The following is a 26012-nucleotide window of genomic DNA, read 5'->3' on the forward strand; positions in this document are numbered from 1 at the left end:
CAGCGGCCTTTTCCATATAAAATGGCACACACCCAACACATGTATCCTCATTCTCCAGTCCCTTGCCCCGTTTTCTTTGTAGCATTTATCACCACTGACATTATATTGTTGTTCAGTGTCTTTCTCTGCTAACAGGAATGGAAACTGAGCAGAGAGATTTTATTTTGGTCATTCCTGTAGTCCTGCGTCTAGACCACCTGGCATTGGTAGAGCTTAGTAAATACTTGTGGAAAGAGTGGAGTTAAAAAACAAATCCCAAGTTAGAAAAGAGTATTTTTACCCTGAGAACTACTGACTTTAACTTATTATACATTTTCTTTTATAGTATGCACCTAACATTTCCTACTCCCATATATTCACTTTAATCCAGGTTTTCTCATTAGGCTACCACTCAGTTTAGATTGGGTTTTCAGGATAAATGTAAAGATTAGATTCGTATATGCAAAGTAAAAGATAACACAAGATTGGGGACCTTGTTTTCAGACAGAAGTGTTAAATGCCGTGTAGTGAATTGAATTCTATACTTCGCCAGGTTTTTGAACATTATTTTTAATGACACAGCTACCTATAAAGATCTATGGAGATTTCAGGTCAGATTATGAATAGGTAGTACTTTGTGACTAAAGCATACATACTTTCAATTAGTTTTCTTTTCTCTTTTGCAGATTAATGACTACAGAGAGTGAGATCAGATTTGTCCACAAGGAGATGGGCATAATACCAAGCTGGGGTGGTGCCACCAGGCTGGTTGAGATCATCGGCAGTAGACAAGCTCTCAAAGTATTAAGTGGGGCCCTTAAGCTGGATTCAGAAAAAGCATTCCATATAGGAATGGTGGAGGACATCTTGCAGTCTTCAGACGAAACCGAATGTCTCAAAGAGGCACAAGAGTGGCTACAGCAGTTTATCAAGGGGCCACCAGAAGTAATCAGAGCTTTGAAAAAATCTGTTTCTTGCTGCAAAGAGCTTTGTTTAGAGGAGGCATTACAGAGTGAGAGAGATCTTCTAGGAACAGTTTGGGGTGGACCAGCAAATTTAGAGGCTGTTGCTAGGAAGGGAAAGTTTAATAAATAATTTTTTAAAATAGCACGTTAAAACCCCAATGATCAATATGGATAAAAGTTGAATGATATCAAATATGAATGTCAAAACTACTTAGAAGGTAATATTAGTATTTGTAGTATAACAACTGTTTGACTACTTGAACTCAGTTGGCCTCGCTTTCAGTTTATTCAGGTAGTTGCTAAGTGATTCTGAACCTCTAAAATACACTTTTGGCTTAAACAGTCATTAATTCCCAGATTCCCATGATAGTTACCAGGCTATAACCAGACTAGTTTTTGAAAGGAAAAACTACACAAAACCTATTCCTGGTGTTCTTTCTCATAAAGTCTTTGTCTTGTCTTAACCTGGAAATAATTTACAAAAATAATGTAATGAAGCTTAGACAACAAAAGTGGAAGGGGTCAGGGGACAGGAAGATTGTGATTAGTCCTCTTCTTCTGCTCCATGCAGCTGCATCAAAGAGGTCATGGACTGGCCCTTCTTTTAAGGATGCTCCTCACCCTACCCTTCTACAAATTTGGACCTTATTTGATGTTTCAAATAATTTCTATTTTTGGTTATCTATGAAACAATGATGGCCACCATACAAAAAGTCTGTTGACTCTACAAAATTGGCCAGTTGATTTGTATGCACCAGAATTTCCAAGCTAGCAGTTACTATAGTTTATGTAGTAATCAAATTCTCTTTAATCAGAGACTCATGAAGCATTATGTTACACATGAATCAGATTTCTATTTTTTTTTTCCTGAGTAGCCATCTTTTCTTATAGTTATAACTAGCTATATTTAAAAGTAAATTTAATAATAATGGATGACAAACTTCTATGATCTTAGGAATACACTTAAAAATCTAAGTCAAAGAATTAAGTCCTAATCTCATGAAGCATTATGTTACACATGAATCAGATTTCTATTTTTTTTTTCCTGAGGAGTAGCCATCTTTTCTTATAGTTATAACTAGCTATATTTAAAAGTAAATTTAATAATGGATGACAGACTTCTATGATCTTAGGAATACACTTAAAAATCTAAGTCAAAGAATTAAGTCCTAATCTCATGAAGCATTATGTTACACATGAATCAGATTTCTATTTTTTTTTTCCTGAGGAGTAGCCATCTTTTCTTATAGTTATAACTAGCTATATTTAAAAGTAAATTTAATAATAATGGATGACAAACTTCTATGATCTTAGGAATACACTTAAAAATCTAAGTCAAAGAATTAAGTCCTAATCTTATGAGATAAAGTGATTTTATAAGTGACTCTTTATATTTGCCATTGTAACATTCAACTCATATTTGATAAATTGTATTAAAGACAATTTGCATATGCTTCATCAACATGATCCTGCTGTTTTGATTTAGGATAATATAGAAGATAAACTCATGTTTCTTTTCTGCAGAATCAAATTCTGGATTACCAAGTTAACCCAACATTTCAAACCTTGCTGTAGATTCTACATTTTGTGTTGAGTCAGTTTGTGTCTACTAAGGCTGTTTAGAAATAAACCTACCATTTAATTCATGTAAGTGCTAGCCATTAATGAAGACTGGCAAGGAAGACCCAGTATATACATAGCCTCTTCTATCAAGTTATTTAAGACAGGCTTTAGGTTTATTTCCACACATATTTATTCCATGAAAATTCCCTGGAGACTGTTTTAAATCTTCTCTATGAAGAAATCAAAACTCTTCCGAGCAAGTGACCATGTAAGCTGAATACATACCAATTTAAACCACCACCCTTTTAGTGATCTTTGGCCACAAAATGTTTCCATTTCCTTCCAGATTCAAACAAGAGACAGATTAATTTTGATAAATTCTAGTATTTATTAAATTATAAAGTCTGTAATCAAAAAAAAATGTGGATCAAGAGAAACTTCTAACTACAAGGACTAGACAGCAAAGCCTATGAGAACGCCATGAAGTGTGTTACAGACAAGATTCTGAAACATAAGCTGTTTTCTTTACATTTCCATTTCAGTAACTTTACTATTAAGTAGTTGTTATTCTTCTATTTTAAAACCCCAAATTCACATTTGTTCTCACGTTATTTAAGCTTTCTGTTCGTACTGATACCAGATATCTAGTAGGTGCCAAATTTTAGTAATGGTTTTATGTCAACCCATGCAGAAAAACATGAACCAATGCAGTAGTCAGATGAGGACCATTAATGCACAGATAATACACACACGCTGGCCGAAAGAACTGAAGGTATTTTAAAAGACTATAAAATAAACAGACCTCAAGGAAACTGCATTATTACTAATCAGCTCTCAACTATTAACACCCAAGTTCTTTATATTAAATAAATTTCTCAACAGAGATGTGTTAGACATTTTAATTACAGGGCTATCCTTCCCATACCCCTTCCCACCCCAACTCCCAAAATGCACTACTAGGGATGAGTATAATGTTACGTGGGCAGAAATTTACAGATAACCATTTTCATCTTGAGCATGGATCTGAAAACTTATTTAAACTTCCGTTACTGTGCACTGTCCATCAGGCCTTCGAGATCTGACACTCACTGTTCCACCCGCTGCCACTGACCGATCAGTTGCTGATCGATCAGATACTGTCTGGTTTGGATTAGGAACCAAAAGTCTCTGTTGGGTCAAGGAGTGTTGTGCAACAAGCGCAGATACATCCTCACTGTCACTACTGGCATCGGATTCGGTTTCTTCAGTCGAAGTGTCTGGTGCTGGTACCCTGCCTGAAGATGGTGACTCATGCTCTTCTCCTTCCCCTCTATGACTCCTTTCCGCTATGCTGTCTCCACCAAGTTGTAAATGTGCAAAAGAGTCTTCCAGAGAAGCGCCTGCAGCAGGGGATGGCGTGGCGGGGCTTGTTAGCTGACCATCGACTGACGCCAGGGGCCTCACAGACGACGACTGGACAGAAGCGCCACTCTGAGCCGGCGCACTGTCCGCCCCGTCCGCAGAGCTCTCTCTCGCTAGGTTTACGGTATTAGCGTCACAGTCCAGCCTAAGTCCGGCTACTCCTTTCTTTGGTATATCTATTATATCCCGCTTGATCTTCCTGCGACGTCCATGTTCGTTTCTCCTATACTGTACCATATTTTCAAGATCGGCAACATACAGAAACCCGGCAATCAACATTTCAGTGCTCTTTTTACCTTTGGAAAAAGCATCTTCCAGCTCTCTGCTAGTGCGCTCGTCATACTGCCACCACCCATTTCGTCCTTCATAATACCAAGCATATTCACCGTTTCCTCTGCTTGCTGCCTTGAGTTCTTCTGGTGACAACAACGTTGGCTTATCAAGGAAATCTTCGGGAATTTCTTGTCGACAGAGGGCACATCGCTTTCCGAGCCATGAAGCTCCCTTCACACACAGATAGCAGAAAACATGCTTACAAGGCAGACTGACTGGGTGAACACATGTTTGCAGACAAATGGCACATTCAGGGACAGTTAGAGAAGGTGCAGTATTAGAACAGGCCTCATTTGCTTTCCTGTTCGTAGGAAGCATGTTTATAGAGTGATCAATTTCTCCACAGCCAGCCATCCTGAGAAAATGAGAGAAAAAACACATAATATTAAAATCTTGTTTTAACTCTTCTAAAATCTCTATTCAACATTCAGAAAACACTTATTAGGCACCAATTATATGCAAGTCATGTCCTAGACACTGGGGACACAAAACTGAAAGTAGAGAAAAAACTTACGCAGAAAAATATTTTTGATTTGAATTTATTCTTATTTGTGGGGGGGGGGGGTAATGAGGCACAAATAAAAAAGTACAACCAAAGTATAGATTTGAAATAAATACACCATTTCTAGTCACAGAAGAGAACTAAATGCTAAGATTTTAAAATGTACAATCCATCTAGACTTTTAAAATCAGTCTGGAAAGTAGAGAAAAACAAAGAAAATGGTTAAAAATAATTCAGATTACAATCACAGAAAGTAACAAATTTTGTGGCCTTTTAGGACCACTAAGTACAACTGTGCAATACCTCCATGCATTAATGTACTTCTGGTACTTGGCAAGTAGACCATGTGAAATGACTAGAGCTGAAATCCTAGAAACTCCCTTTCTCTGCTGTATGATCTTAAAAACATTGGTTGCACCAGTCAGCTCATTCCCCCTCTGTGAGACGCCTTTCTTTTAACGGCCTTTTTGCTGTCGCTGGCTTTCTCTAACCACACGTGCATTCCTCTTGCTGTCCTCTTTCAAGACGATCCCATCTACATTCAGGGCTTCAGTTGTTACCGACTCCTAAAATGATAATCACCAGCCCAGGCCTTTCGTTTTAGCCCTAGAACTATCTTTTAATTGCCTACTTTAGCTCTCTTCTTGGCTGTCTCAAAGGGACAAAAACTGAATTTATGATGTTTCCTCCTTACTTACTCCCTAAATGCCCCTCTGGAGACACCTCTATTCATTTGCTTTTCAAGCCAGAAATCCATCACTGAAGCTGCCCTTCTCCTAACCCCTCCCCATTCAAAACTTCAGCAAGTCCTACACTTTATCTCCTCAATATCCTCTAAATCCAACTACAGTCCATCTCTGCCCTTCCCAAGTCATCAAGTAAACACTATTTATTAAATTACTGCATATGCCTTTTAATGGGTCCAGCCTTATGTCTTATTAAAAAGTTGGTTTCAAATTAGAGGACCAGGATCTATATGCCCTGCTCCCATGCCAGCTTCATCTCACATGTTTTGACTCAATTCCCTTTTCTAAGATATCATATACACAGTACATAATAAATACTTGCTAAACTGAAATTAGCTCTTCTCTTTTCTGTTTATTGGCAAAAGCTATATATATTTTGTTCTTTGAAAACAGTTGTAAGGCACTGACTGACTAGGTTTCATTCATCAGGTCCTATTGCTACATTTAAATCATAGAGTAACTTGAAACATTCTACTAACAAAAAAACTAAAATTAGCTAGAAAGGGTGAACAATATATTCTTTTGTTCCTTTCAATTAAAAAAAATTCACTGTCAATGAAATTCTGAAAAATCTTTTTTTTAAATTTCCACATTTAAGGCCCAATTAAAAATAAGGAAGTCCTTCACGAGCAAGTAATAATTTAACTGAGTTAACAAAATGTTTAAATGAGCTACTGCTCATCACTACTTTGGAGAAACAATGGCAACATCTCATATACACCTACATGATCTAGGTGCCTTCTGGACAAAATAAAGGCCAATAAATTTAAAAATTTTAAAAAGAAAAATAGAAGTCTACTAAAATGTAAATAAAGTATCTAACAGTGCAACTTATATGAATGCCATACTTTTAAAAGATACACAGTCTCAAACCCTGTTGTATTGTAAGTAAAATTAACCCCAAATATCAATTTCCCATTAGATGCAGTTACCTTATCTATGAAAAAGAAAGTTTTCAACCTAAAAGCATTACTCTCCATCCTGACCAATGCAAGAGTCTTACTCTTGCATGCATAAAAAAATGTAAATATATAATTAACAAATTAAAAAAAAATGATAGCCATCCCAGGGGAAGACATGAACAGTCAAAGTAACATACTAGAAAAGGCAAAACAATTCTTTTGGGGCAGGTATTCTGGTTCCCTCATTAGAATGAGATAAAACTGGATAAACATCATCAGAAAACAGGTAGAAGAGAGTTAAAGCTTCATTATTTCACCTAAAGAACTTTCAACAATCAGTTCAGCTCAGTTCAGTTGCTCAGTCGTGTCCTACTCTGCAACCCCATGAATCGCAGCACGCCAGGCCTCCCTGTCCATTACCAACTCCCAGAGTTCACTCAGATTCACATCCATCGAGTCAGTGATGCCATCCAGCCATCTCATCCTCTGTCGCCCCCTTCTCCTCCTGCCCTCAATCTTTCCCAGCATCAGGGTCTTTTCCAATGAGTCAGCTCTCCACATCAGGTGGCCAAAGTATTGGAGTTTCAGCTTCAACATCAGTCCCTCCAATGAATCCCCAGGACTGATCTTTAGGATGGACTGGGTTGATCTCCTTCCAGTCCAAGGGACTCTCAAGAGTCTTCTCCAACACCACAGTTCAAAGGCATCAATTCTTCAGCACTCAGCTTTCTTTATAGTCCAACTCTCACAATGCCCTGGCTAGACGGACCTTTGTTGGCAAAGTAATGTCTCTGCTTTTTAGTATGCTCTCTAGGTTGGTCTGGAGAAGGCAATGGCAACCCACTCCAGTACTCTAGCCTGGAAAATCCCATGGGCGGAGGAGCCTGGTAGGCTGCAGTTCGTGGGGTCGCCAAGAGTCGGACACGACTGAGCGACTTCACTTTCACTTTTCACTTTCATGCATTGGAGAAGGAAATGGCAACCCACTCCAGTGTTCTCGCCTGGAGAATCCCAGCGACAGGGGAGCCTGGTGGGCTGCCATCTATGGGGTCGCACAAAGTCGGACACGACTGAGGCAACTTAGCAGCAGCAGCAGCTAGGCTGGTCATAACTGTGCTTCCAAGGAGCAAGCATCTTTTAATTTCATGGCTGCAATCACCATCCACAGTGATTTTGGAGCCCAGAAAAATAAAGTCAGCCACTGTTTCCACTGTTTGCCCATCTATGTGCCATCAAGTGATGGGACCAGATGCCATGATCTTCGTTTTCTGAATGTTGAGCTTTAAGCCAACTTTTTCACTCTCTTCTGTCACTTTCATCCAGAGGCTCTTTAGTTCCTCTTCACTTTCTGCCATAAGGGTGGTGTCATTTGCATATGTGAGGTTATTGATATTTCTCCTGGCAATCTTGATTCCAGCCTGTGCTTCCTCCAGCCCAGCGTTTCTCATGATGTACTCTGCATAGAAGTTAAATAAGCAGGGTGACAATATACAGCCTTGGCGTACTCCTTTTCCTATTTGGAACCAGTCTGTTGTTCCATGTCCAGTTCTAACTGTTGCTTCCTGACCTGCATATAGGCTTCTCAAGAGGCAGGTCAGGTGGTCTGGTATTCCGTTCTCTTTCAGAATTTCCACAGTTTATTGTGATCCACATAGTCAAAGGCTTTGGCATAGTCAATAAAGCAGAAATAGATGTTTTTCTGGAACTCTCTTTCTTTTTCCATGATCCAGCGGATGTTGTCAATTTGATCTCTGGTTCCTCTGCCTTTTCTAAAACCAGCTTGAACATCTGGAAGTTCACGGTTTACATACTGCTAAAGCCTGGGTTGGAGAATTTTGAGCATTACTTTACTAGCATGTGAGATGAGTACAACTGTGCGGTAGTTTAAGCATTCTTCGGCATTGCCTTTCTTTGGGATTGGAATAAAAACTGACCTTTTCCAGTCCTGTGGCCACTGCTGAGTTTTCCAAATTTGCTGGCATATTGAGTGCAGCACTTTCACAGAATCATCTTTTAGGATTTGAAATAGCTCAACTGGAATTCCATCGCCTCCACTGGCTTTGTTCGTAGTGATGCTTCCTAAGGCCCACCTGACTTCACATTCCAGGATGTCCGGCTCTAGGTGAGTGTGAGTGATCATACCTTCGTGATTATCTGGGTCGTGAAGATCTTTTTTGTACAGTTCTTCTGTGTATTCTTGCCACCTCTTCTTAATATCTTCTGCTTCTCTTAGGTCCATACCATTTCTGTCCTTTACTGAGCCCATCTTTGCATGAAATGTTTCCTTGGTATCTCTAATTTTCTTGTAGAGATCTCTAGTCTTTCCCATTCTATTGTTTTCCTCTATTTCTATGCATTGATCGCTGAGGAAGGCTTTATCTCTCCTTGCTATTCTTTGGAACTCTGCATTCAAACTGTGATATCTTTCCTTTTCTCCTTTTTTTTGGGGGGGGGGGTTCTCTTCTTTTCACAGCTATTTGTAAGGCCAACTATCAAGAGCTCTTCAAAAAAGTTGAAGATATTAAGGGAACATTTCATGCAAGGACAAACATGAAGGGCAGAAACACTAAGGACCTCAGAGAACAGATCAAAAAGAGGTGGCAAGGATACACAGAAATAGACAAAAAAGTCTTAATGAACGGACAACCTGGAGTGTGAAGTCAAATGGGTCATACGTAGGAAGCATTACTACAAACAAAGCTAGTGGAGATGATGGAATTCCAGCTGAGCTATTTCAAATCCTAAAGCTGCTGCTATTAAAAGTGCTTCAATCAGTATGTCAGCAAATCTGGAATACTCAGCAGTGGCCACAGGACTGGAAAAGGTCAGTTTTCATTACAATCTCAAAGAAGGGAAATGGCAAAGACTGTTCAAACTGCCATACAATTCTGTTCATTTCATATGCGAGGAAAATTTGGCTCAAAATCCTGCAAGCTAGACTTCAACAGTAAGTGAACCGAGAACTTCCAGATGTACAAGCTGGGTTTCAAAGAGGCAGAGGAACCAGAGATCAAATTGCCAATATGTGCTAGATCATGGAGAAAGCAAGGGAATTCCAGAAAAAAATCTACTTCTGCTTCATAGACTATGCTAAAGCCTTTGGCTGTGTGGATCACAACGAATTGTGGAAATTCATAAAGAGATGGGAATTCCAGACCATCTTACCTGCCTCCTGAGAAACCTGTATGCAGGTTAGAACTGGACATGGAACAACAGACTGGTTCAGTGGTTCAAAATTGGGAAAGGATTACATCAAGGCTGTATATTGTTACTTTACTTATTTAACTCTATGCAGAGTACATCATGTGAAATGCCAGGCTGGACGAATCACAAGATGGAATCAAGATCGCCAAGAGCAAGAGCAATAACCTCAGATATGGAGATGATACCGATCTAAAGGCAGAAAGTGAAGAGCCTCTCGATGAGGGTGAAAGAAGACAGTAAAAAAGCTGGCTTGAAAGTCTACATTCAAAAAAGCAGATCATGGCATCCAGTCCCATCACTTCGTGGCAAATAAAAGGGGAAACAATGGAAACAGTGACAGATTTTATTTTCTTGGGACTCCAAAAATCACTGTGGACGGTGACTGCAGCCATGAAATTAAAAAACGCTTGCTTGGAAGGAAAGCTGTAACAAACCCAGGCAGTGTATTAACCAACAGAGACATCATTTTGTCAGCAAAGTCTGTATAGTTAAAGCTATGGTTTTTCCAGTAGTCACGTACGGATATGAGCACTGGACCATGAAGGCGGCTGAGCACTGAAGAATTGAAGCTTTCAAACTGTGGTGCTGGGGAAGACTTGAGAGTCCCTTGGACAGCAAGGAGATCAAACCTGTCCATCTTAAAGGAAAGCAACACTGAATACTTTGAAAGGAATGTTGCTGGGAAAGATGAAGGCCAAAGGAGAAGGGGGCAGAGGATAAGATGGTGAGACAGCACCACCAACTCAATGGACACAAACCTGAGCGAACTCTGGGAGCAAGCAGAGGACAGCAAAGCCTGGCATGCTGCAGCCCACAGGTCACAGAGTCAGATGTGACTCAGGGGCGGGACAGCAACTTTCAACTGCCAATCTGCCATAGCAAACACCAAATGCTGATTCTGTGTAGCTCACCAAGTATACTCCTAGTGTATCCCAAGTGAGACATGGGGAGGAAAAACTTTAAGTACTTTTTACATAATTCTGTATTAAGTACATGCAGTAGGCAAGATACCATTAAGATATGAAACAAGATAAAGACAAAGCAACACAAACCACTAGCCTGCCCACCTATAAGACCCACCCTGTGCATGTGTGCTGCTGCTTCAGTCGTGTCCAACTCTGTGACCTCATGGACTGCAGCTTGCGAGCCTCCTCTGTCCATGGGGTTCTCCAGGCAAGCATACTGGAGTGGGTTGCCACGCCCGCCTCCAGGGGATCTTCCTGACCCAGGGATCCAACCTGCATCTCTTACTTCACGTGCATTGGCGGGCAGGTTCTTTACCACTAGAGCCACCTGGGAAGCCTTCGATGATCTTCAAATAGGCTGGAGGCTAAATGTGTGCAGAGGATTATACGAATATATAAGTAAGAAATGCTTTTTTTTCTTTCTCTTTTGTAGGGCAAGGATTTGATAAAGAGAGTGCTAATTAAAGAGAAATATTCCCTAAGTAATGAATATCTTAGGAAACTTTAGAGATCATTTTAAAAAAGGGAATTTATTTCCTGGTTACTAAATTAATATGAAGAAATTTGGAATGAAGTTAGTCCAACTCTACTGAAGAACATAAATGTATCACTCACTTCCCAAGACTTTTTTTTTAACCAACTGAACCCTTAATGTGCTATTATTACTTTTATGCATAAATTCCATTCTTCTAAATGATGTAAAATATTTCTCGAAGACAAAAATGCCTGTTAATGCTAGTTAAGACTTCTGTGCAACAAGATCAAATACAGAGAGATATAGGCAGATTCAGTGGAAATCTGTAAGTATTCAGATTTTGTCTAATCTTAAAGACATCTCATCAAAAGAAAGGTAAAATTACTATAAATGAGAAAGATCTTTAGCTTCCATAGTATTGAGGAACTTTCTGCCACCAATAAAAACTACAAATACTGAAAAACCGATTTTTTTAAAGTATGGGCTCAGAACCCAATTAAAAACATGAAAGAGAACAAAGAATAAAGCACCACAAGGTCTTTTGTGGAGACCTATCAAAAAAGAATGTCATCTTCCTTCCCAAAACTTTTTTTTTTAATTCCCCAAATCTTTACTTCTGTTGGAATATAGAGTTTGAACTTTAATACAAGTTAAAAATTTAACATTAAAATTTTAACAATGACCATTCCTAAGTCCTTAAGACAAAATTCTTAACTTTTCCTATTGTACAGTGTCTTGTAATTGGTGGTGGTGATGGTTTACTTGCTAAGTTGTGTCCGACTCTTGCAACCCCATGGACTGTAGCCTGCCAGGCTCCTCTGTTCATAGGATTCTCTAGGCAAGAATACTGGAGTGGGTTGCCATTTCCTTCTCCAGGGGATATTCCTGACCTAGGAATTGAACCTGGTCTCCTGCATTGCAGGCAGATTCTTTACCAACTGAGCTACAAGGGAAGTCATTTAATTTCTGTTGGATGTCTATTGATGCATATTTTATTATAGTAAACTATTTAACAGCTAACAATTACTGATTGCATAATATGTGGCAGATATTTTGTGAAATATTTTAATCCTCCTATCACCCTATGAACTGGGTCTGTTATTTTCCTTTTTGCAGATGAGGAAACTGAGGTACCAAAAGCTCAGATGATATACCCAAAGTCATAGTTCATTAAGTGATTGAGCCAGCCTCAAATCTAGCTTCCATAACCCAGATGATCTGACTTCAGAGTCTTTACTCTTAACTGCTACACATTGTTTCTAAAACAACCATGTCTATCCAAATAGAAGAACCACCATCAGTAATTTTAGGAAAGATAAGGCTTCAGGAAGTTACAAGAAATTTCAGACTGATAGAATAATGACATCTTATCACCTGCTGCAAGAGCTGTAATGTATTTCTCCTTATTCCTTTTCAATTTTGAACAGAGAATGTGTTTGAGCATCTACCATGCCCATGACACTAGGAAGGGAAATGCATAATAAAGTCTGCCATCAAAGTTAAAGAACACTGCATTACCTAATGATTTTTTGATAAGTGTAACAGACACCAGGGAGTACAAAGAAGAAATGGTAACTAGCAAGGAGGGGATAGATACATTTGAATAGATGAAAAGTACTGTGCAGAGAAGTACAACAGAGACCTTCTAGATTATGGAATCTTAATAAAGTTTAAACATTTTAAATGCAAATGGTTTGTAAACACTTCTGGTCACAGCCTTATTAAAAATTTAGTGAAATCTTACATATAATTTAAGGAGTTCAAGGATCTCTATGAAGTTGGTCTTTATACTAACTCCTAAGGAGTCAACAGGAATTCACTGAAAGGTTATGTTAGGAAGTGACAAGTCGGTTTACTAGTTTATCAAGACCAGTTGGACAGAAGTTTGGAGGAACACTTGGCAGCATGAGGCCAAAAGGAAACTAGAATTTATAATAACCCAGGTAAAAGATAATGGGAAGGAAGGGACAGATGTAAGGTTCTAACAGTAGAACATAAGAAATACTAAGGAAATAGAAATGAAAGCACTTAGTTACTGATGGATGATCAAGATTCAGAATCTGAGCTGAGTTCTGACATTGTAACTTTGAGATATTTATAAAGTCTTCAAATGAAGACAGGCAGATGACAGTTGAGTTAACTGGACAGGTATGCTCAAGAAATCTAAGCAGAAAGAAGTGTCTTGAGCCACCAACACATACATGATTACTGAGACATGAAAATGGATGAATGCCCAAATTAAATCTGCACAGACAGCACACAAAAGGGCTAATCACAGAACCTTGGATTACTCCAACATTTGTAAGTGAGGCAGTGAACAAGAAGAATGGCAGAGAAAAATGGGGAATAAAGTGAGACTATCCCCTCAAAAGCCACAAGGGGAGACATTTGCCCCAAAAAAAAGATCAAGCAAGGAGCAAAGTTACAAAAGTTACTCAACTTATGAAAATTTCCACAATTGTAGTGAAATATATGGTGCAAAATGTGTGAACACCACACACTGATTAGCTATTTTGAGTTCCCAGAACCCATTGTGCCTGGTATCAATTACTTTCTACTTAGCCAAGACACCTTTCTTTCCTTATTGTCCCAAAGACTGTTATAAAACTTACCCAACCTCTTAGTTAAGAGATATCCTCAACCCTCATATTAAGAAATTAGGTATGAGTGACTCCTCAAAATTTATCTTTATCTTCATTCTATCTTAATACTCTTGGCTCAGGATGGAGTACTGGTAGCTTTCCAAGCTAAACCATCCCATTTCCTCCAAGATTTCAATTAATATTCTATTCCTAAATTTCAAAATCAACTAACATGCTAAGTCTAATGATCTCTTTCAGTCTTATCTATTTGATTCCATTGCACTAAATGATATTAACCACAGACTCTATCTAAAAATTTATATTATTCATTTCCATGATGGTACTCTCTCCCAGTTATCGTTTCCCCCTCTCCCCACCACCTTCTTTAGTTTCCCTGAAATATCAGTATTCCTCAGAGAGGCTCTGAGTGACCAAATTTTCAATATTACATTTTATGCCTAGACAATCTACAGGATATTCCAAATTTATATGTATGAATGTAAATCTCATATCCTCAAAATGTAATACCTGGAACTGCTCCAGATTCCTAAGAGCTATATTTCCAATTCTGTATTCAAAAGGTCTACCTCAATACTCTCCAGTCACCTGAAATCAAACATGACTAAAACCAAAATTATCTACTGCCTTAAACCCACATCCTCTTCTTTTGGTCTCTATCTTGGATAAAACTTAGGAGTTATCCTCAGCGCTCCCCTACTCCTTGGCCACTTTGCTTTTCTGCAACAAAACCTTTATAGAACGTGTCCCCTTTGTTACTAAAGCCTGTGACCTTAATTTTGGCCTCCTGGGCACACTCTTATACAAAATACTGACCTCTCAAGTGGCCTTCCTGACCTCAGTCTTTTCTTCCTCTCATCTTTCCTCAGTTTAATTATGTCTAATTAGTCCTTCCTCCACTCTGTCTTCAGTAGTTTTCTACTGCCTACATAATGTCATCAAAATTGCTAAGCACTAACTTTCAATACACTGACATAGACTTCAGAGTAAAACAAGACTTAGTTAAAAATTCATCATTTATTCTTACTATGTTAACTTAGAACAGTGTTTACCAAACTTCTCCAAAGATAAGAATTAGCTGATGTGCTATCTTGGAAATTTGGACTCATCTGCATTAAGAGTCTAAAAATCTGTTTTCAGTAAGTGTCCTAGCAGATAATTCTGAGAAATTTGGTAAACACTGACCCAGGGAAAATGAGTTTTATCTAATTCTGTTTCTTCATCAGTAAATAAGGCTACTACAATCTTGTGATTGAGTTCAATAATCCAAGTAAAATATCCAGTAAGCACCAGGCAACAAGTAGGTACAAATAAACACACACAATCCCTTTACTAACTGTGAAGTCTCTATTTCCCATTGACCTTCACACATAGGATTGCTCCCTCACTCCCCTAAGATGCCTGGATATTTAGGCAGCTGTGCCCTTCCCCATTCCCTTGGCTTGGAAAATAATTCCTAATTTTCTGATTGTTAAAATTCTATTCATTTTTTAAGACCGAACCAAAAGTTCCCCTGTTCACTCTGAACTCTTCAGATGGAATAAATTCTCTCACTTCTGAAAGTGTTTTACTGGAGCCTAAATATAGTATTTCTTCCACTGTATTAATCATACAGTGTGTCTTACTAGACTACAGTCTAATTCCCTGATGGCAGAGATAGTCTGATGGGCAAACTATCTGACCTACAGGATTAAAAAATATACAGAAGTATATAGACAGACAGGTAACATGTAAACAGGGTTAAATTAAAACTATATTTGCCCCAATTTTAAAGAAAAATGTTTACTGGTTTCATTTGTCTTATTAAAATTCTCAACACTAAAAATGATATGGTAATACTTTTAATGGGAGTATATAATCAAAGCATCATACTGGAAAAGTAGATAACAATAGTTACATGTCAAACGGGAGAACATGTGAAATAGTATCTATAAGGGTTACTCTTTGGTCAAGTATTTTAACTACTGTAATCACCAAAACTGTTAACTTGGAAGATGGAAATATGATGTTCATTGTGTAAAAAAGTTTCATCAATAACAGACTAAAGTTCAATATGGCCAAGAGAGAGGTAGTGTTAACATTTTAAAGTATATTTCACAAAAAGAAACTGATAGGAAAATAGAACTAGTAAAACTGGGGACTCCAATAAGAATTAAAATGCAATAATGAACTTAAAAAAAAGTAAATTAACTTTGTTTATTTAAATAAATTACTATATAAAGAATAAGTAGAACCTAGAAGACCTGGAGATCTTTCCAGTTTTTTAGCTTTCTATGTGCAAATTTCTCTGTCTTCAGTTTCACTTTTATAGGGATTATTCCCTATGAAGAGATTTTTTTTTGGATGCCTGTATTAATAGTAATTAAATGTGAATAAACTTGTCAATTCAATTAAAGATCTAAAAATCAATATAAAACATTCATTTTGTTTGATTAAAACTGATACTTGATTTATTACATTTTATACCAGTCATTTAACTTGTTGCAGCTTTGTAAAAACCATGATGCCATACTTACATTTCTATTACAGACCCCACAGATGCCTGCCACAAAAATAAAATCTCATCTTCATGAGTAATCAGCCAGTTTGCAGAATTTTCTCCTCCATTGCTGGATCATCCTGTGCTGCAAAAGAAAAATTTCAACATCAACTTCTCAACAAAATTAGTCAATTATGTATGATTCTTTCATTTAAAAAATTCAGTGGCAAATGTTATCTCAAAAGTGGAAAAATTTCAAGACAAGGATGCCAGCTTTCCCCACTGCTATTCAACACTTTACTGGAAGTTTTAGCCAGAGCAATCAGATCAGAAAAAGATAAGAAAGGCATACAAATTGGTAAAGAAAAAGTAAAACCAGATCTATTTGCAGAGATAGTAAAATTTTCTCTGTTCTCTACACAGAAAATTCCAGAGAATCCCGAAGAAAGCTGCTAAAGCTAAAACAAATTTAGCATAGGTGCACTTTATAAGTTGAATGCACAAAAAGTCAGTTCTGTTTCTATGTCACCAATTCAAACCGGAAATCAAAAAAGCATTCCCACTTATAACAGCATCTGAAGGAATGAAATACCTTAACCAAGGAGGTGAAAGACTTACACACTGAAAAACTACAAAGCACTGCTTAAAGAGATTAAGAGCAAAAAAATGGAAACACAACTGGTGTTCATAGACTGGAAGACTATGAAGATGACAGAACTATCCAAGGTGATCTACAGATTCAACATAATTCTTATCAAAATCCCAACAGTTTTTTTCTTTTTTCTTTTTTCAGCAATGAAGAAACTCATCCTCCAATTCATATGGAATTGAAAGGGGCCCCAAACAGCCAACACAATTTTGAAAAGGAACAAAGACGGTGAATTCACACTTATAGATTTCAAAACTTACTACAAAGCTACAGTAATGTAAGCGTGGTTTTGGCATAAGAATAGACAAATACACCAACAAAAGAGAGAGTGCAGAAATAAACCCATCTCTATGGCCAACTGATATTTTACAAGAAAAAAGCATTTTTTAAAAAAGTGAAACAAGTTCTATATGGATGTGATATGTCTTTCACAGCCTCTGCCTTCCTACAGGAGGTAACGCACGGGAAGGCAAGGTCATCACATTAACTAGGACCTCCTGGTACCTATATGAATGTCCCAGTTTACAAACCAATAAGATGGTTCCTGGACAGCAGGCATCTTGAGGCACCAAGCAAAACATCATCTCAGTCATTAGTCCTCTCTCTTCAGTTAGTGTTACCTCCATCCACTTCAGGCCCACTACAGGAGGCTCATTTACTGCAAAGAACGTACATGATGAGGACAGAGATAGGCTTTCCAGGAACAAGACAGAAGAGACAACTACTCTTTCAGTTCCATGCACCTCTTAATAGTGAGGGAATCTATCTCCCAAAGAAACCTGGAATTTTAGTGTTTAAGATTTTTTTAGATATATGTCCTTTTAAGATAAGTCAGCATATCTCACCAAATGTTTAACAGAACAGACCAAACAATATGTAATCTATCTCAAAACTGAAGACCTTCCAACGTAACTAAAAGTGTTTATAAACAACTTGACTTTTTATTTTACTCTGACTTTAGAACCTAGTCTTTCCATGACAAGGACTCCACTGTCCTGACTTCCCTCCACAACCCTTTCACTTTACTAAGTGCCTACAATTTCAGTGGCACCAAAGAGGACTCCATCATTCACTTCCCTTCTACAGTCTACTCAAAATATTAGAAACCGCCCACTTTTGCACACAGGACAATAGGAAACATTCTACTATTCTAACATCATTACTCTTAAGCACAAACAAACAAAACCCCACTTATTCTTCGAAGTCCCTAACCATTGGCTGTAATCCCCTAAAGCTATTCTCTTAACTCTTACAATACTATCTATCTACTCACTACTGGTCATCCAATTCATTGTAATTCCTGACGACTATGAATTTATTAAATATCCTTGAGAATAAACCATTCAACACCTAACTCAGAGGTTCTCGAACTTCCCCAGAGACATACATCCTCAGACTCTAACTCGAGATACTGTAGCCCAGTAGACATGGGTTTCAGCCCAGGAATCTCACCTCAAGTGATGCTGATACAGGTAGTGCATCAAATACAATTTGAGAAACACTGTCCTCATTTTTCAATCCCTAAATTCAACAAACTTCACCCTCTGCCCCAACAAAATATGATGGCCACGTTTGGAACTAGATGCCACCTAAAACTGCTGCCTCTCTAAAATCTTAAACTCACTCTCAGACCACAAGCTCTGGTTCTTCCAGCTCACTTACTCATTCATTCTCACACCCGCTCTTTAATTCCAAGTGCCTCTCCAGTCTCTTGCCCACCTCCTCTCCTTTCTCCAATACCTGATTCCATTTCCTTTTCTGCCCAATCTGGAGTCCAACAATTTTAACTTCTTGAGAGAATGCTTGGCTCTCTCACATCTCTGTCTCTCATCTACACATACTCTACACACCCCCATCTCTGCATGTATCTTACAACGTGACATCTTGGCTTCTGTGCTTTAACCAATGAATGCCAATGGAGAAATACAAAATTATTTTCTCACTCCCCTTTCAACACATTACATCAAATTGTCAACTTTTAACCCTACCACCTTGGGACTCTATCCCCCATTCTCTTGCCATTACTAGTGCTGTAGTTCAGACTTTTACCATCACTGGACTACTGCTCCATCTGATTATTTTGCTTCAGTATCACCCCTTAAATTAAGTCTCTGAATGTGATACACTTAAAAAGAAAAATGAACCCTCCATGCGTAAAGCCCTATATGGGCTCTCCAGCCTATATAATAAAGTAAAGCTCCTCAGACAATATTCAACAGCCTTAAAGACTTGAAACCTAAATAACTCTCTCCCACAACCACTCTCATAGATTAATACTCTAGTTATACCAAATTACTCAGTTCTCCAAATTTCCCTTTGTAATTCTGTATTTCCTCCTACCTGTACAGTCTTTCTTTAAGATTTATGAACGCTACTACCTTTCTCTGATTGCCTCTGAAAAAGCTGTTCCTTCCCCTATATTTTGTAATTCTTTTGTTACTGAATTTACCATATGCATTGCAATGATCTGTTTGCTTCTGACTCTTCCAGTAAACCGTGAGACCCCTGAGATAAGGATTATTTATATCTCTAAGCGGCTAGTCAGCTGCCAATTAGTTGTTGCTGTCTTGAGCTGGTATTCCTTGGATGAATGAAAAACTAAATTCATTTAAGTCACCTAACACAACATTTACATTCTAATTGTGAACAGGCACCCAGCCACAAAAGCTATAAAGTTATACAACTTTCAATCCTTTCTTTAAACAACTTAAAATCCAACAGAGGGAGTTAACACATTTACAAATATAAAACTGATGCCATCTTTGTATCTTCTGACAAGTATATAATTTACCTAGCTATTCTTCACTGCAGTGAATTCTCCAGAATGCAGATAGAAATCCAGGAATAAAACAGATTTGAGTAAATCTTGTCAGCTACAGGGACCTTTTCAATCACTATCTCCCGTGGCTAAAATTTCAAAGCTAGCTGTAAATGGATAACAGCTGAGGGGAAGAAAATGAACTAAAACCTATATAGTAATCTAGACTTCCAGATATGACAACTGTGGTCCTCAACCAGCAGTATCAGTATTACCTGAAAGTTCTTTACAAACAAATATCCAAAGCCCCACTCTCTGCCAAGAGAATCCGATCTCCAGGTATTTCATATGCATATTGAAGGTCACTAAGTAGACACATTATATCACTGAATCCTCAAAATGACTCTGTGAGAAATTTTATAAATGAGGAAACCCAAGCCCACAAGGATTTAGCACCAATTCACAAAGCTATCAATACTGGGAGATGAGATTCAAACTCAAGTATATCCTTAAAAAAATATTTTCCTCAATGTACTATATCTCAAAGAATATCATTATCTAATAGAAATACCATGCAAGCCACATAGGTAATTTCACATTTTCTATTAATGACAATAATAAGAAACAAGCAAATTTAGAGAGTGTATTTCATTTAACCCAATATATTCAAACCATTACCATCTCCACATGTACTTAGATAAATTATTAATGTGGTATTTTATACGTGTGTTTGTGTACGTGTGTGTACACTCCTTGAAATCTGATGCATGTTTTACTTTACAGCACAACTCAGTTCAGACCAGCCACGCAGCTTGCTCAATAGCTCCATGTGGCAAGTGGCTAGCACGCTCGCGATGCAGGTTTAGAATGTCTTGCATACCAACAGTCTTAAAAAAAAAGAACCTGCAATTTAGTCCAAGAATTGTTGAATAAAGAAAATGAACTCCATGTTACTTTACTCACACCTTTGCTTGCATAGATTAAAAAAAATTGTATATTCTACTGTGATCAAAACTGACTGGTTTAGGTATCCCAATTCCACCAATTAGATCCATCAACTCTAGCCTCTGAGAACTGTAATGCCAATTGGGCACAACATATGGTATGACTTGTGATATTCAGAATAGCCATGTGTAATACTCACAACAGTCGAGTGGCCCTCAGAAGATTTATACATTTGAAATCAAAGAATTTTTTTAAGGGAGGGAGGGGGAGTCTTACTTTTAACCAAAGATAAAAGAATAGTGTAATTCTAACTGCAGACCACAAATAATTTGGCAAACATAAATAACTCAAACATACATAATTCATTCTGCAATGATTTGTAAATTATCACCAAACTAAATACAATTTATGAGTTATTCAGTAAAAATTTACCATTATATATATATATTTTTTTTTGGTATAGGAAAATTTATTACTATCGTGCTTTCATCATCAAAATTTATGATCTTGGTCTTTCCTTCTTGCCTTTGTATAAAGCCAAAAGAGAGACACTGGCTACTTTGACAACCTTAAAGCGGACTCCAGGAATGTCACCAACAGCATGACCTTTGCGACCAAATCCAGCAACCAGAACTTCATCATTTTCCTCAATAAAATTCAAGCAACCATCATTGGGTACAAAAGCAGTGATTTTTTTGCCATTCTTGATTAGTTGAACCCTGACACACTTCCTGACAGCAGAATTTGGCTGTTTGGCTTCAACTCCTACTTTTTCCAGCACAATTCCCTTGGCGTGAGAAGCGCCGCCAAAAGGGTTGGCCTTCAGGGCTGTGCCCAGATGGGCTTTCTTGTACTGCTTATCATGCCACTTCTGGTCTCATCGGTGGCTACGGAGCTTCCTGGCAGTACGAAGACCGCGACACTTGCCCATCCTGCCGGCGCCACGGGCCTGAACGAAAGAGCTACCATTATATTTTGACATGCATCTATCAACTAGTTAATGGCTTAAGTTTCCTTCTCAAGGTGCAAATTTATACAGAAACAAACTATTAGGAAGGTAATATAAAAAGAGAAAAGATTTGAAACTAAATCAGTTATTTCTGCACCTTAACAATTCTAAAGGGAAAAAGTGGCAGACTATTTTTTAAAATATATAAAAGTTTAGAGATTATCATTTACCCATTCAACCAATCAAGTTTAACTGAAAACAAATATTGTATTATTTGTAATTTTGTGACCACTCAACAAATTCATGCGCCTATTATTTGCACCCACTGTTACTGTCTCTGAAAATATTTAGGATTAATTACGATTCTACTTTTCAAATCAGTCATGGACCAAGTTCTTTTTTTAGATAAAAGATTCAAATAAATGATTATCTTTTTTAAAAAAATCAAAGAAAAGCATGTGACAGTTAAAATATCAAATTATAAAGATGTGAAGATTGCCCGTATTTTTCCAATTATTAACAGCCAATGTTTAATAAAAGTTATTACTCTATTCGAAATATACAAAACTGGAAATGTTCTACATAAAAGAGATCAGTGACAGAAAAGAAAAATACTACACATCTTACAACTTTTGTTATACAGTCAAAAAAGAAGAAGAAAAAAAATTAAGGACCAGTAAAAGAAACAGAGAGAGTGGGTGTAATTTAGCAGATATATCTTAATACTTCGAGAGAGAGTCCCAAATTGAAAGATGTAACTAAATGCCCTAACGTTTTTCCATTTTTAGCTTTCCTTCTCATCTCCTGTTAAAACAGCTTACCGAAAGCACAAGTCATACTAGGAAACAAAAGTCTTCAGTCAAAACTCACTTCTACCAAATGGGGTCCAATATTTTACACTACTGTGTGTTAAAGAATTATTTCCACCACTGCATTTAATATTTCCCATTTAAAAAAAAAAAAGTTACTGCATGACAATCTCTGGGCTTCACAACTTCATATCCAAGCTTTAAACCTTTACACTTCTCACCCAAAAATGTGGGCTTTGCATTTTAACATTAAATGTGAAAGTGAATGAAAAATGTCTTTTAATCACATCAAACAGAAGTTGCATAGTCTGAAACCATTTTGCAAAGAAGAAAGGTTCTGCTGCTAATTATGTTTGACCTTGGTCAAGTCACAACTCCCATGTCTTAGTTATTTCACCCTATTCTACACTTCCATAATTCTAAATACTTAAATTAGTAGGCATTTAACAACAGGTTCTGTTTTAATTAACCCAAAAGGTAGTAAGCCCTGAACACTCAACACTGCATAAATAAGCACAGGTGGTTGTAGCAGAATGTAAATAAGATGGTTTCCATACCATGGAAAGACTGTTTCTAATCCAGCTGGTCGCACAAAATCAGGTTCCTTGGGCACAAGAAAAAACCAGGCAAGAGAATGGAAAAGGTTCAGTACCAGCCTTTACTAACACTGACAGAGAAGCAACTATCCAACTGGAAGTCTGTCAGGTGTTTCATGCTAGCAAATTTACAATACATAAGATAATGTTCTCTAAGCAGATCAGTATTGTGAAAAGATTCAATACTTTTTTCTTCTTCTATGGAGAAATCATTTTAGATCATGTCCAAAAAAGAAAAAAACCTGCCCTATCCTTCTGACAATTCAAAGCAAAATACTTTACCAGTTAATACATGTTTCCTTTTAAAAAAAAACAAAAAACTTTTCTTCCTCTTGTCTAATGACCAGCTATTTGGAATAACAGTATTCCTGATGACTGTAATTCTATCAAGTTTTTAACAATGAGTAAATAACAAAATTCTACAAATGTTTACTACCAGGTAAATATCTGCAGAATTATTTTCATTTTGCCCACAATTTACATTGGCCCATTTGAAACAAAATTCTAAATCAAAGACTGAGCTTAACGCTCCAATTTAAGATGTACAAGCAAAACAAACACATCCAAAATCTATTTTTAGAGTGGGTTTTCACTCTTCCGGTTCGCTCTTTAAAATTAGATTTACTGGACATATTTTCATGTTTTGTTAGCACACTCAGACTCCCAGACACTCAACACGAACAATATTTGCTGGTCACAAAAACAGCAAGGCCAACATCATAAATCCTGTTACTTGAGCAGGTGATTTTCTTCCAGTGTCCTCTATGTCACGTCTTTTAAAAGTAAGAATATAGACTCACTTATTAAAAAACAAAATAGCCTTAAGCCTTCCAATTTCTGGACATGTATACTGCTTTCAATGACATATCATATTTTCAAACCCTATTTTAAAAGTACACACATTGTAAGTACTTCCACTTACCACATCACTCTGCTTGACCACCCAAATTGTATATACTTATTTTATAGTTAAGTTAATCATGTTCCCATTATGGCCTGCAATTGTAATTATCTTTTATCTTGCTATTGATTGTGAAAACTGATAACATCTTTCATTATCGTGATTATGTAACTATTATTCACTTAATATTATTTATGATTGATCAACAGAAAAATAATAGAACTCAGTATCACCAAAACTATGATTTAACAGAAAAACCTGTATCACTTTTTAATATCCAGATGCATACCCGAATTACCTTGAAATTTTTTGAAAAACATAAATGCCCAGGTATTGCTTTTCTCCAGAGCTCCAGATATGTTTCTAATGAGCAATCATGTTTAAAAACAACTGGACTATATGACGATCTTTTACTTTTATCTAGTTTGTTTCACTTTTTCTATTTTCTATTTCATATTCAGTAGCAGCAGCTGCTACTGAATTTATATTTTCATTTATATTTTCCAATTTCTCCATCTTTTCTTTTTGATGTTCTCAAATCAAGCATAGTAGAAAAGTTTTTGTACACATATATACAATATGCACATTTTAGAAAACTTGTGAATTTTTGACTAAAAAACTTAGGGCATTTTGATTCCACTTGCTTAAATCACTATGAATAGAATGCGGATTTCTAATTTAAAAAAATAAATACACAAGAGACAAAAACTTCCTGTATAGCACAGGAAACTACAGTCAGTATCTTGTAATAACCTATAATGGGAAATAACTTCGAAAATAATGTATGTATAACTCAATCACCTTGCTGTGCACCTGAAACAACGTAAGTCAACTATACTTCAATAAAATATGTTAAGTGAAGAAAAAAAAAGTAAACTTAATCAAAAAAAAGAAAAGTACACACATTGGAGGGGCACCTGAAAATATCAATCACAAAGACAATGCGTTTTTCTACCATTTCTTAGCTTTCTTCTCTCAATTCCAGTTTCACTATTACTTAAACAAAATGTACCTTCTTTAGAAACTTGAGAAATAAGTGCTCAGTAAAATGGCACTTACGGAACAGAAAAAAAGCCGTACTAAATCTGATATCAAGAGAAAAAGATCTAGTTGCCAGAAGTGTGTAAAAACAATTTTTCTGCCTTTCTCTAGGTGCGCACAGGAAACAAAAAATAGTGGCCACAATGGAACATCCATTTACCCTTTCAGACGGGATGCGGGGGGAGGTGGAGGGGTGGTAGGGAGAGAACTCCGCACCCAGCAACCAGAACAAAGCAACGGCCCGGTCTTTTAAGACGCACTGAGGTTTTGGAGGCTCAGCGGGTACTGAGACCCCTCTCAGTGGTTCTGATGCTTTAACAACAGTGCTGGGCTTTAACCCGGACAAGACGAGGGACTGGACTGCTCGCCGGATTAAGCAAGACCCAGGAACTGAGCAGGAGGAGGAGGGAGAGAGGGGAGAGAAAGATGCCAAAGACACTCCGGAAAAACAAAATGCAGGAACTGTACGTCCGGACCCAAGGCCCGAGTGGACGCCTCCGCACGGGATGCGGGGGGCGGGGGGGTTACCCCTCCAACCATCGCCGCCCCTACATCTTGATGCCCACAGTACCCGAGTAGAGGCCTGACACCCGCGCTGAGGGGACAGGAAACGGACCCGGCTGCCACCGAGGGCAGCGACGAGGACCCCGGCGGAAGAGGCTGCGCAGTAATGGCCGCTGCTCCGCCTCTCGCACCCCGACCGTGACCAGCCCCGGGCTCTCGCCCAGGGCAGCGGCTGCGGCGGCCACAGGCAACGCGGCGTCCGTCACAGTCTTCCTGCCTCTGACAGCAACCAAGCTAGGGGCGCCGGAAAGGGCTGAGCTGTGCCACGCCGGCTAGGCTCCACTGCCGCGGCCGCGCCGGCCCAAGGGCGTCCACCCGCGTCCCAGCCCCTGACCCCGCCGCCGCCCCTCTCAGGCCCGGAGAGCAGGGCCGCCCCGGGAGGTGCCGCGGGCCGTCACTCCTCTCCCCGAGGAGGAACCACGAGTGGCTTGACTTTCACCGTGCCCCTCGAGTGGGCTTCGCCCCGACTCCCACCTCTGTGGCCACAGCCGAAGCCGCCTCGCCGTCTTTTCTCTTCGGCCTCCGAGCCTGCAGCGGCCGGGAACGCGCGCGCGCGCGCGCCGTCACGTGCCCGCCGGTCGTGTCGCGGGGGCGGGGCCGCGAGAGGCGGGGGCGGGGCCGCGAGAGGCGGAAGCAGCGCCGCGCCACGGGAGCTCGCGCCGGCCCGCCCCCGCCTTATTTCCCCG

General features: G+C 38.5%; 2 protein-coding genes and 1 pseudogene across 7 annotated transcripts in view; 1 reads left to right on the plus strand and 2 right to left on the minus strand.

Moving 5' to 3' along the window:
- Positions 1–1810, plus strand: part of ECHDC1 (ethylmalonyl-CoA decarboxylase 1) — a 54934-nt gene extending 53124 nt beyond the window's left edge. For all 3 annotated transcript variants that reach the window (XM_052645831.1, XM_052645830.1, XM_052645832.1), the window contains one exon: positions 666–1810. In XM_052645831.1, the coding sequence (XP_052501791.1) occupies positions 666–1074 (409 nt within the window). In that variant the 3' untranslated portion in view covers positions 1075–1810. The remainder of the gene's footprint in view (positions 1–665) is intronic.
- Positions 1811–2885: 1075 nt separating this feature from the next.
- On the minus strand, positions 2886–25893 carry RNF146 (ring finger protein 146). 4 transcript variants are annotated; one of them, XM_052645703.1, is made up of 4 exons: positions 25801–25893; positions 16152–16259; positions 10676–10925; positions 2886–4596 (listed from the first exon to the last, which is right to left on the minus strand). In XM_052645703.1, exons 3-4 carry the CDS (start codon positions 10837–10839, stop codon positions 3543–3545), a joined length of 1218 nt encoding a protein of 405 aa, XP_052501663.1. In that variant the 5' UTR covers positions 10840–10925; positions 16152–16259; positions 25801–25893; the 3' UTR covers positions 2886–3542. The 4 variants fall into 4 exon arrangements, with proteins under 4 accessions (XP_052501663.1, XP_052501664.1, XP_052501665.1 ...); XM_052645704.1 differs by having other exon boundaries at positions 16152–16254; positions 25801–25864; XM_052645705.1 differs by lacking the exon at positions 10676–10925.
- LOC128053231 (40S ribosomal protein S23-like) lies at positions 20920–21410 on the minus strand (annotated as a pseudogene).
- Positions 25894–26012: the final 119 nt, after the last annotated feature.

Source organism: Budorcas taxicolor, chromosome 9 (assembly GCF_023091745.1).
Source record: "Budorcas taxicolor isolate Tak-1 chromosome 9, Takin1.1, whole genome shotgun sequence".
Classification (NCBI taxonomy): Eukaryota; Metazoa; Chordata; class Mammalia; order Artiodactyla; family Bovidae; genus Budorcas; species Budorcas taxicolor.